Raw genomic sequence first — 12,828 nt, 5'->3', positions numbered from 1 at the left:
GAATGGGTCCAAGTACAGATCCCTGAGGTACCCCACTGGTGACAAGCCCAAGCTTTGAATATACTCCATTGACTACAACCCTCTGTTGCCTGTCACTCAGCCACTGCCTTACCCATTCAACAATATTGGAATCCAAACTCAAAGATTGTAGTTTGTTGATAAGCCTTCTATGTGCAACAGTGTCAAAAGCCTTACTGAAATCGAGGTAAGCAATGTCTACTGCACCACCCTGATCTATTATTTTAGTTACCCAATCAAAAAAATCAATAAGATTAGTTTGGCATGATCTCCCTGAAGTAAACCCATGTTGTCTCTGATCTTGAAATCCATGTGTTTTTAGATGTTCAACAATCCTATCCTTTAACATGGTTTCCATCACTTTCCCCACTACTGAAGTTAGGCTTACTGGCCTATAGTTGCCCGACTCCTCCCTATTACCTTTCTTGTGAATGGGCACAACATTCGCTAACTTCCAATCTTCTGGGACTACTCCTGTTATCAATGATTGGTTAAATAAATCTGTTAATTGTTTTGCTAGTTCACCACTAAGCTCTTTTAATAGCTTTGGGTGTATTCCATCAGGTCCCATTGACTTATTTGTCTTTACTTTTGACAGTTGAAATAGAACCTCTTCCTCTGTAAACTCACGTGTAATAAATGACTCATTTATCCTTTTTCTTAACTGAGGTCCCTTTCCTTCATTTTCATCTGTAAATACCGAACAAAAATATTCATTGAGGCAGTCAGCTAGACCTTTATCCTCATCTACATACCTTCCTTCTTTTGTTTTTAATCTAACTAATCCTTGTTTTACTTTTCTTTTCTCATTTATGTATCTAAAAAAGGTTTTGTCCCCCTTTTTTACTGACTGTGCTATTTTCTCTTCTGTGTGTGATTTGGAAGCTCTTATAACTTGCTTAGCCTCTTTCTGCCTAATCTTATAGGTCATTCTGTCTTCCTCACTCTGGGTTTTTTTATAATTACTAAATGCTAACTTTTTGTTTTTTACTATTTTGGCTACATCTGTGGAGTACCACAGTGGTTTCTGGAATTTTTTGCTTTTACTGACAAGCCTAATGCAATTTTCTGTTGCCTTCAGTAGTGCAACTTTTAAATAATCCCATTTCTTTTGGACTCCATTTAAATTGCTCCAGTCTGATAATGACTCCTTTACACATATTCTAATTTTGGAAAAGTCTGTTTTTCTAAAGTCTAAAACTTTTGTTTTTGTGTGGTGTGACTCAGTCACTGTTCTTATATTAAACCACACTGACTGATGATCACTGGATCCTAAACTTTCACCTACAGTAATATCTGATACCAAATCTCCATTTGTTAACACTAAATCTAGTATGGCCTCTTTACGAGTTGGCTCCTCAACGACTTGTTTTAGAGACAATCCCAGTAGGGAGTTTAGAATATGTGTGCTCCTGGCACAAGTAGCTATTTTTGTTTTCCAATTTACATCAGGAAGATTAAAGTCACCCATGATGATAACTTCCCCCTTCATTGTCATTTTAGCTATTTCTTCAACTAGTAGATTATCTAACTCTTCAATTTGTCCTGGGGGCCTATAAATCACACCTACACGAGTTACTGTGTGATTACCAAATTCTAACGTAACCCAAACTGACTCTATGTTCGCCTCACTAACCTTTATTAGGCTAGATTTTATGCTATTCTTTACATACAGGGCCACCCCTCCCCCTTTCTTGCCTTCCCTGTCTTTTCTATATAAAGAGTACCCTGGTATTGCTATGTCCCAGTCATTTTTCTCATTATACCATGTCTCAGTAACAGCGACTAAATCTACACTATCAGTTGCCATTATTGCCACAAGTTCATGGATCTTATTCCCTAAACTGCGAGCATTTGTAGACATGACTCTAAGCTTATCATTTTTTAACACACTTGCTACAGGCACCTTCTGTCCTTGTTTTGGGGGACAATTGGATTGATGTTTTATCACCCTTTTGCCCCCCCCTCCTAGTTTAAATACATCCTAGCAAAACCTCTGAACTGCTCACTGAGAACATTTGTTCCCTTTTGAGAAAGATGCAAACCATCTTTTTTGTACAGTTTATTTCCATTCCAAACAGAGCTACCATGAGCAATAAAGCCAAATCCTTGCTCCCGACACCATTCACCAAGCAACAAGTTAAAGTCCCTAATACGCATCCGCCTGTCATTCTGAGTGTTATGCACAGGCAGAACTTCAGAGAATGACAATGTGGAAGCAACCTGCCGTATATCATTGGCAAAAACACTAAAAACTTCCTTAACCTCTGAAACCTCATTGCAAGCCAAGTCATTTGTCCCTAAATGGACAAGTACATCCAATTCCCCTTCCTGCTTTGCTTGCTTAACAATATTACAGATACGTCTCCTGTCTCTGTGAGCAGTAGCTCCGGGAAGACACCTCACAAGACCACCATTGTCCATCTCCACACCTCTTATGATGGAATCCCCCACCAACAACTGCTTTCTATTAAGCCTCACCATAGTCTTCAAGCCTCTCTGCACAACACCATTAGCCTCAGTGCCTCTCTGCACAACACCACTAGCCTCAATGCCTCTCTTCACAACACCACTAGCCTCAATGCCTCTCTTCACAACACCACTAGTCTCAGTGCCTCTCTTCACAACACCACTAGCCTCAGTGCCTCTCTGCACAACACCACTAGCCTCAGTGCCTCTCTGCACAACACCACTAGCCTCAGTGCCTCTCTGCACAACACCACTAGCCTCAGTGCCTCTCTGCACAACACCACTAGCCTCAGTGCCTCTCTGCACAACACCACTAGCCTCAGTGCCTCTCTGCACAACACCACTAGCCTCAGTGCCTCTCTGCACAACACCACTAGCCTCAGTGCCTCTCTGCACAACATCACTAGCCTCAGTGCCTCTCTGCACAACACCACTAGCCTCAGTGCCTCTCTGCACAACACCACTAGCCTCAGTGCCTCTCTGCACAACACCACTAGCCTCAGTGCCTCTCTGCACAACACCACTAGCCTCAGTGCCTCTCTCCACGACACCACTACACTCTGAAAGTGCAGAAAATGAATTATGTAGAGCAACAGACTGTGCAATATGCCTTTTATCCACAACTCCAAGTCTACCAGATCCTACAGTAATCCATCTGCCATTCCTAGTATGTCTCTGCGGCAGTGGCTTTGCAGCAGTTCCAGCCTGAGTTTGTTTACCAGATAATTTACAAATCTCAGACTTCAAAAATACAATCTCCTGCCGCAAAATAGAGAACTGTCTACAGATTAGACAACCAAACCTCCAAAAAGTGGAACGTGAAACAAATGCAAAGCAACTATTACACTGAACTAAGTCTGCCATTCCAATGAGGTGAATAATTTAAATCAAACAAACCTTAACTTTTTATTTATCCTCCTGAATACCTCGGATTACCTCCAGTTTCTCTCCAGAATATCTCCAACCACACACACACTTAGAAGCAACACTTAGATGAAGCAACCAAGCTCTATTAGCCAAGCTAATGACAACAGCCCTTATATACTCGTCAAATCACCTCCCACTAGGAATGTTTAACACCTGGGCAGGCCTCTGCTTATTAGCAAACAATAGCTAATTTAAATAGCAATCAATAGCAAGTAGCTACCTAATCCAATCAAATGCCTTATAATTACCAACAGGAAATCAAACCTTGTGCAGTCAGTAACCTTTTCCTACAGATGAATCTTACCAACAGGAAATCAAACCTTGTGCAGTCAGTAACCTTTTCCTACAGATGAATCTTACCAACAGGAAATCAAACCTTGTGCAGTCAGTAACCTTTTCCTACAGATGAATCTTACCTGCAACAGTAAAAAAGAACTCTTAGCACAACTCTTAGACAGTTGAAGCTTCTGTAAAACTCTCCAGAATATCTCCAACCACACACACACTTAGAAGCAACACTTAGATGAAGCAACCAAGCTCTATTAGCCAAGCTAATGACAACAGCCCTTATATACTCCTCAAATCACCTCCCACTAGGAATGTTTAACACCTGGGCAGGCCTCTGCTTATTAGCAAACAATAGCTAATTTAAATAGCAATCAATAGCAAGTAGCTACCTAATCCAATCAAATGCCTTATAATTACCAACAGGAAATCAAACCTTGTGCAGTCAGTAACCTTTTCCTACAGATGAATCTTACCAACAGGAAATCAAACCTTGTGCAGTCAGTAACCTTTTCCTACAGATGAATCTTACCTGCAACAGTAAAAAAGAACTCTTAGCACAACTCTTAGACAGTTGAAGCTTCTGTAAAACTCTCCAGAATATCTCCAACCACACACACACACTTAGAAGCAACACTTAGATGAAGCAACCAAGCTCTATTAGCCAAGCTAATGACAACAGCCCTTATATACTCCTCAAATCACCTCCCACTAGGAATGTTTAACACCTGGGCAGGCCTCTGCTTATTAGCAAACAATAGCTAATTTAAATAGCAATCAATAGCAAGTAGCTACCTAATCCAATCAAATGCCTTATAATTACCAACAGGAAATCAAACCTTGTGCAGTCAGTAACCTTTTCCTACAGATGAATCTTACCAACAGGAAATCAAACCTTGTGCAGTCAGTAACCTTTTCCTACAGATGAATCTTACCTGCAACAGTAAAAAAGAACTCTTAGCACAACTCTTAGACAGTTGAAGCTTCTGTAAAACTCTCCAGAATATCTCCAACCACACACACACTTAGAAGCAACACTTAGATGAAGCAACCAAGCTCTTTTTGCACAAGGTTTGATTTCCTGTTGGTAAGATTCATCTGTAGGAAAAGGTTACTGACTGCACAAGGTTTGATTTCCTGTTGGTAATTATAAGGCATTTGATTGGATTAGGTAGCTACTTGCTATTGATTGCTATTTAAATTAGCTATTGTTTGCTAATAAGCAGAGGCCTGCCCAGGTGTACAGATATAGATACTCATAATAGACTGTGAAGTGGAATCAAGTCAGCATTTCAACTCACTAATCTCTCATTAGTTGATCAATACTGTTTTACTTTTAATCAGGTAGACATTCTATGAAAAGAGGAGGTGTAGCTAAATGTTGGAAGTATGCTACAGAAAGCTGTAAAACATTTTCCTTTTCCAAATTTGTACCTTTCAAACTGTAATTCATTCCTTGCAATATTTGCCCTATGATCCCAAAAATATTTGAAGCTCTGGACATATAAGGCATTTTAACAATTAGTACTAGGTGAGCTTATTTTGAGCATTTTTCTTTTGTTTCGTTGCACGAGTTGTGTAGAAATTATTAGCAGCAAACCTATGTGAATTTGTTCCTCGTTTTTTCTGAATATCATACTTATAGGTGATGTTGTATTATGCATACATACAATCAATCCTACCTGTCCCTTAAAAAAAGGATCTAATACTTTTTCTATGTACACAAAAGGCCGATTTCTCTCAAATTTTCATAAATCAGTCTAAATCTGTGTTAGTAAGCACTAGATAATTCATCCACCACACAGGTGTGGCATATCAAGATGCTGATTAGACAGCATGATTATTGCACAGGTGTGCCTTAGGCTGACCACAATAAAAGGCCATTCTAAAATGTGCAGTTTTACTGTATTGGAAGGTTCAGGGGGGTCCGAAACCAGTCAGTATATGGTCACCATTTGCCTTCAGGTGATGGTGATGCCTTCAGGTGACAGCATCAGGTTCGTAGAACTAACAAGCACTGCAAGGCCTCCACACACCAACAGACAATGTCACTGCAAAGATCCCAGAAGGTGACAAAGCCACTTTAATATAAAAATGTTTGACCAACTGATAAGTGTTAGGGGCTTCTTTCGGTTTTAAACATTTTAGGTCTCGGCACATGTGAGAAGCTGGATCTGATTAAATGCAAAGTGGAAGCACCTGTAGTGACTGTCAGGAAGACAGCCACTAGAAATGTATTTAACCCTGCAAAGTAAATATTGCCATTTAATACAAACTGCAATGGTTTACATTGCAGGGTTAAGAGAAGACCACTGCACCCAGTCAATGTGTTATGGATGACTTTAGTGGTCCTTCAAGTATTAATAAAAAAAATTAAAATAATCAAACATTTTTTCACAGTTTGAGCCACTGTACTCCTCATGCTGTAGCTCCTGCATGCTTTCCCTGCCAATCGCATAGAGAAGCATCATAGTGATCTGGTGCACATGCGCGGCTTTGCGCTGCACCAATTGCGTTCTTCATAGAGCGGCACTTAATGCCGCCCTATGAATGAACTTAGTGCTCTGGTATGCGCGTTCCCAAGCTGAGCTGACTGACAGCTCAGCTTGCTTTCAATGCCTGCCCCCCTCCTACAGCAACCCTCCAGCCCAAACTATGTGTGTTTGCATAGAAACACTATATATAGAGACCTCTCTATATATAGTGTTTGTATACAATCACACATATATACCCACACCCACAGTCACCCACACTCAGCCACTCACCCACACTCACTCAGTCACTCACTCACCTACCCACACTCAGTCACTCACCCACCCACAATCAACCACACTCAATAAGTCACCCACACCCAGTCACCCACACTCAAACACTCAGTCACCCACACTCAATCACTCACTCACCCAAACTTAATCACACACTCACCCAGTCACCCACACTCACTCATTTACTCACTCAGCCACCCACACTCAATAAGTCACTAACAATCACTGAATAAGTCACCCACACTCACTCAGCCACCCACACTCAATAAGTGACCCACACTCAGTCACCCTCACTCACCCACCCACACTCACTTACTCACACACTCACAAAATAAGTTTACTTACAGTTTGGATCCTCCCCTTCTGCTCGGTGTCCGGTCTTCAGCCGACGCTCTGTGCAGGAGATCTTATCTCCCCACTGCCGTCTCTCATTGCTGACAGGCTCCGGTGTTAGTACAGCACATAGGAGGCGTGTTCACAGTGCCCCCTATCTCCTGTCTGCTGATAGCAGGTTTGATGTCTTCACCCAAGCGTGAAGACGTCAAACGTGATGAATGCGAATTAGGCATTCATGAACTCGGAAGTCCCTCTGGTGGCAGTCCAATGTAAACACTGTATTTTCGGAGGAAATACAGTGTTTACATGAGAAAGGCTCCAGGGAGCTATAGTTCTCACCTGAACAACCTCATTAAGCTTAAGTTGTTCAGGTGATTAGACTGTCCCTTTAAGGACATAATTTTGCAGCTATCTCCCCTATGGGTTGCTTTGTCATATTCAGTAAAAAAAATTGGATGCCTTTATGGTTAATCTTGATGGAATTGAATCTTTTTTAAACATAGATTACTATGTTACTATGTATTTGAGAAATTTTCACCAATGAAACAAGCATTAAGATTGCATGTTACATGCATTGTATATAGAATGTAAAGATACCATATATGTGGAAATATAAATTGGTTTTATTACATGCAAAGGAGGTTGAAGACTAATACAAACTGCAGTGGTACATAAATGGACATTGTCTCTATTTTGTTGTTTTTTCCTCTCTCTTGGATCAAGAGAAATATGTGGAATGTGATCATTTAAAGTCTTTTTTTAACCTATGGCAGCATGTAGCTGTGTTAAAATAGATGAAAAATAGAAATCTAGGACTACTCATATTTTAAGAAGTTGGATATAAAAAAAAAAAAGCCAAATTAAAATCACCATCATGCAGAAAAGACTGAACACAGATTATTACCCAAGTGCTTATGGAGGAAGTCCAGCGCTGATGTGACTGTGACATTTAAGCAAATGTGCGGATCAATTGTCCCATGGGAGCCAATAAATGCATTTACCATGTACCCAGTGAAGAAGGCAAAATCTGTGGGACTATGATGAACAGATCCCCTAAGAACACAAAACAAGAAAAGTTAAGAAGAAGGAATTACTACTTTTTATAGTAAAAGAAAAGAAGAATACCACTAGAAAAACAGCCACTTAACAATCCCCGTGGCAGAACGAATGTAGAGAGGGCTCTGGTGCAAGAAATTTCTGTGCCCCTACTCTAGAGCAAGATTGGCAAAAAGAAGATATTTAACTGTTGTATAACTCCCAGTGATTGTCTGGTGCATGAGAGAGATACTGCATTCAAACTGCATAAAGGGAAGTGTGAATATATGGCACATTCTGCAGGGCTGGATTTCCAAATGCCAGTCCTGTATTTACCTCGCTTGTGAGCTAGTGGAAATTGTGAGCCACGCCACACAAATAATAAGAGAACAATGATTGGCTTTGGAGTGGACTCCAAACAGCAGCTTTGTTAATACTGAAGTCTCATTGGCTGAGCTGCATGCTGCAAAACATTTTTCCTTTTTTTTTTTACTAAAACAAATGAGTTTTGTACAGGGAGAAAGAAAAACACATAATGAGTATTCCTTTTCTCAACAATTTAAAGATTACATTTATCTTTCAAATATATGAATACTACAATTTGCCTATAATTGAAAAGGAAGCCATGAAAGGGGAATGTTGTTTTCAAACATTACACTACATAACCTGGTATGTGACAGGGGAGCAAGTTTGCATGCCCTGGTCATGGCCTCTATAGATTGTGTAAAGGGTTTCTTACTGAAGCATCAGGGATGTGAAGCAATACCCCTGCACTCTAGATTAGGTCCTACAATTCACACAATGACAGAAGTGGGTTGCTAGTTGGGTTGGACAGCAGTGCATTATAGTAATCAAACTTACAAAATTTGTTGCTCATATGACTGTCTATGGCTTACTATAATAATTTATAAATACCGTATTTTTCATGTTGACATATCACATACACGGCAATATAATTAGGGGAAAAGATTTGCCAACCAATAAAAAAACAATGATTTTTTTTTATAAGAAGGAAGAGATACTCAATAAAAAGTCAATAAGGATACCACCTAGTGGTGGAATGTTGTAAAACAGACATGCATATTTGCAAATATATGATATATAACATTTAATGCACTTGGAAGCTGAAGATGCTGGTTCTGCAAATTCTTTTAATCCTTGTTCTCTTCTGTAGCCATTCAGAAGTGATTTATTAAGCTGAGTGTCTATAGATACACCATGAAAAAAATTCTACTTGCAATATCATAATACTGGTTACCCATGACTATTCTCCTCTCACCAATATCACCCATTTCGGTTATACGGCATTACATTCTAGAAATATTGTCTGAAAAGTTTCTACAACTTACAAGATAGTCAGAATTTTACTATCTTTGCATCCCAAACTCAATGTCCTCATTTTCTGAATACTGGAGGAAGTTTGGAAATGTTCATTGTTTATGAATAATGTTGGCTTTTGGATTTTTGGATATGAAGTGTCTTCCAGAGGAAACATCCACGCATCCAATGCAATCGCACACCTGGAAGGTAAAAAAGATACCGATATGAAACAGGCAATTTGTTAACAGTTTGGTAGAAAGCATAGAAAGGATAAATATTTGTGATGGAGCTCTAAGCGAAAAATGAAAATATAAAGTAACATAAGAAAGAATGAGGGAAAGTTGGAAAAAGCTAAGCTGATGAGAGAGGGATGGAAGACAAAATGGACAAACATAGCAACGATTAAGAGGAGCACGAATAAGCCCAAGTAGCAAAAAACATATTAGACATACTGCTTTTGTTACATTATCGGATTTTATTGTTAACGGCTAGTGATGTCGCGAACACAACATTTTCGGTTCGCGAACGGCGATCGGGAACTTCCGCAAACGTTCGCGAACCGGCGAACCGCCATTGACTTCAATGGGCAGGCGAATTTTAAAACCCACAGGGACTCTTTCTGGCCACAAAAGTGATGGAAAAGTTGTTTCAAGGGGACTAACACCTGGACTTTGGCATGCCGGAGGGGAAACCATGGCAAAACTCCCATGGAAAATTACACAGTTGATGCAGAGTCTGGTTTTAATCCATAAAGGGCATAAATCACCTAACATTCCTAAATCACAATGGATATGGATTGACACCTGACATATGGCATATTGACACCTTGACATATGGATTGACACCTGTCCTCAGAGACCCTGATACACACTGACACAGAGCATAATAGGGACTGTTCACCCTACATAGGGTCACTTGGCAGGTATGGATTGACACCTGTCCTCAGAGACCATGATACACACTGACACAGAGCAGAATAGAGACTGTTCCCCCTACATAGGGTCACTTGGCAGATATGGATTGACACCTGTCCTCAGAGCCCCTGATACACACTGACACAGAGCAGAATAGAGACTGTTCCCCCTACATAGGGTCACTTGGCAGATATGGATTGACACCTGTCCTCAGAGATCATGATACACACTGACACAGAGCAGAATAGAGACTGTTCCCCCTACATAGGGTCACTTGGCAGGTATGGATTGACACCTGTCCTCAGAGACCATGATACACACTGACACAGAGCAGAATAGAGACTGTTCCCCCTACCTAGGGTCACTTGGCAGATATGGATTGACACCTGTCCTCAGAGACCATGATACACACTGACACAGAGCAGAATAGAGACTGTTCCCCCTACATAGGGTCACTTGGCAGATATGGATTGACACCTGTCCTCAGAGACCATGATACACACTGACACAGAGCAGAATAGAGACTGTTCCCCCTACATAGGGTCACTTGGCAGATATTGATTGACACCTGTCCTCAGAGACCATGATACACACTGACACAGAGCAGAATAGAGACTGTTCCCCCTACATAGGGTCACTTGGCAGATATGGATTGACACCTGTCCTAAGGATCCCTGATACACACTGACACAGAGCAGAATAGGGACTGTTCCCCCTACATAGGGTCACTTGGCAGATATGGATTGACACCTGTCCTCAGAGACCATGATACACACTGACACAGAGCAGAATAGAGACTGTTCCCCCTACCTAGGGTCACTTGGCAGATATGGATTGACACCTGTCCTCAGAGACCATGATACACACTGACACAGAGCAGAATAGGGACTGTTCCCCCTACATAGGGTCACTTGGCAGATATGGATTGACACCTGTCCTAAGGATCCCCGATACACACTGACACAGAGCAGAATAGGGACTGTTCCCCCTACATAGGGTCACTTGGCAGATATGGATTGACACCTGTCCTCAGAGCCTCTGATACACACTGACACAGAGCAGAATAGGGACTGTTCCCCCTACATAGGGTCACTTGGCAGATATGGATGGACACCGGTCCTCAGAGACCTAATTTTGTAATAATGGTAATACTATTACCTATTATATAATATTGGCAGGGGCAAGGAAATTCCCTCTAAATAGATGGGTATAGGCAGAGAGTATGGAGACCGGAGTGATAAAGTGTCAATAAGGTGATATAAAGTTAAATGTATCACAGACACACAGACACCCTTTCTCTTAGCTAGTTTCCAGAAATGCTGGATAGGGCTATAAAGACTCAGAGAGGTCTAAGAAGAATCCTCTAAACTAGCCTTAATCTCCTTAACCCCTTAAGGACCAAGCTTCTGGAATAAAAGGGAATCATGACATGTCACACATGTCATGTGTCCTTAAGGGGTTAAACACCTTCAAGGGTGTTCTAAGCTAAAGCTCAATCTAAACGTTTAGATGACTGCCTGATTTCCTATCACAGATGCTGGCTAGGAATAACAGTGTGCAAGACAAAGAGTGGGTCTAAGTGCCCATAGTTCAGTAAAGTGTCCCTAGTGAAGTGAAAAATAGAATAACGAGCTGGCGCCCAAGAGAAAAACGAGCTGGCGCCCTATCAGGGGACGTGTATATGGCATCGATTTTAGGAACCGGGAGATGGAAAAAGATGCTTAGTCGGTCCTCCTACTTCAAATTTGGGGCACTGCGCGTGCAATCTAATGTGCCACCAGATAGGAGTGGTGTGTTAAGTAGTACTATTCCTATCAGTTTAATACCTGTTATGTGCCTTTTTTTTGGTTTGTTTTTTGAAGCCACAGTGCAGCAACAGAGGGACGAAAAATTAGGCATGTACACATGCCTGAAAAATTAGGTACTGTTGCAGCCACTGCCGTAGCAGCGGCCATAAAAATTGATGTTTGTTTCACAGGCAGAAAGTGCCCTAAAACATTGCGGCTTGAACCCTAGTTGGTGGCGGATAAGTCACGCAAGTCAACCAGCATTCAGAGTTAAAATACAGCAGCGTGTGGACCATTTTTAGCCCAAGGCAGCTCATCTCATCAGGCCTTTTTTAGTCGAATGTATCGCCCACTGTCAGTCCCTTCGGGATCCATCCCTCATTCATCTTAATAAAGGTGAGGTAATCTAGACTTTTTTGACCTAGGCGACTTCTCTTCTTAGTGACAATACCTCCTGCTTCACTGAAGGTCCTTTCTGACAGGACACTTGAAGCGGGGCAGGCCAGAAGTTCTATCGCAAATTGGGATGGCTCAGGCCACAGGTCAAGCCTGCACACCCAGTAGTCAAGGGGTTCATCGCTCCTCAGAGTGTCGATATCTGCAGTTAAGGCGAGGTAGTCTGCTGCCTGTCGGTCGAGTCGTTCTCTGAGGGTGGAACCCGAAGGGCTGTGGCGATGCGTAGGACTTAAAAAGATCCGCATGTCCTCCATCAACAACACGTCTTTAAAGCGTCCTGTCCTTGCCGGCGTGGTCGTGGGAGGAGGAGGATGACTTTCACCTCTTCCCCTGTTAGATTCCCGTTGTGCTGTGACATCACCCTTATACGCTGTGTAAAGCATACTTTTTAATTTATTTTGCAAATGCTGCATCCTTTCCAACTTGTTGTAATTCGGTAACATTTCCGCCACTTACAGGTCGTTCTCCTTCAGCCTTTTTATACGAGGGTCCCTCAACAGGCACGACAGCATGACA

At 41.5% G+C, this 12,828-nt stretch overlaps 1 protein-coding gene across 1 annotated transcript in view; it reads right to left on the bottom strand.

The window, feature by feature from the left end:
• The window catches only part of LOC134609480 (platelet-activating factor acetylhydrolase 2, cytoplasmic-like), a 165,250-nt gene that overhangs the window by 2,252 nt on the left and 150,170 nt on the right, over positions 1–12,828 (bottom strand). The window contains exons 8-9 of the mRNA XM_063453151.1: positions 9,185–9,355; positions 7,705–7,853 (exon numbers count right to left, since the gene is read on the bottom strand). Coding sequence (XP_063309221.1) covers positions 7,705–7,853; positions 9,185–9,355 — 320 coding nt within the window. The remainder of the gene's footprint in view (positions 1–7,704; positions 7,854–9,184; positions 9,356–12,828) is intronic.

This window comes from Pelobates fuscus, chromosome 1, assembly GCF_036172605.1.
Source record: "Pelobates fuscus isolate aPelFus1 chromosome 1, aPelFus1.pri, whole genome shotgun sequence".
In the NCBI taxonomy this organism is placed as follows: Eukaryota; Metazoa; Chordata; class Amphibia; order Anura; family Pelobatidae; genus Pelobates; species Pelobates fuscus.
The sequence above is the reverse complement of the archived record's forward strand: the minus strand, read 5'-3'. Positions and strand labels throughout refer to the sequence as shown.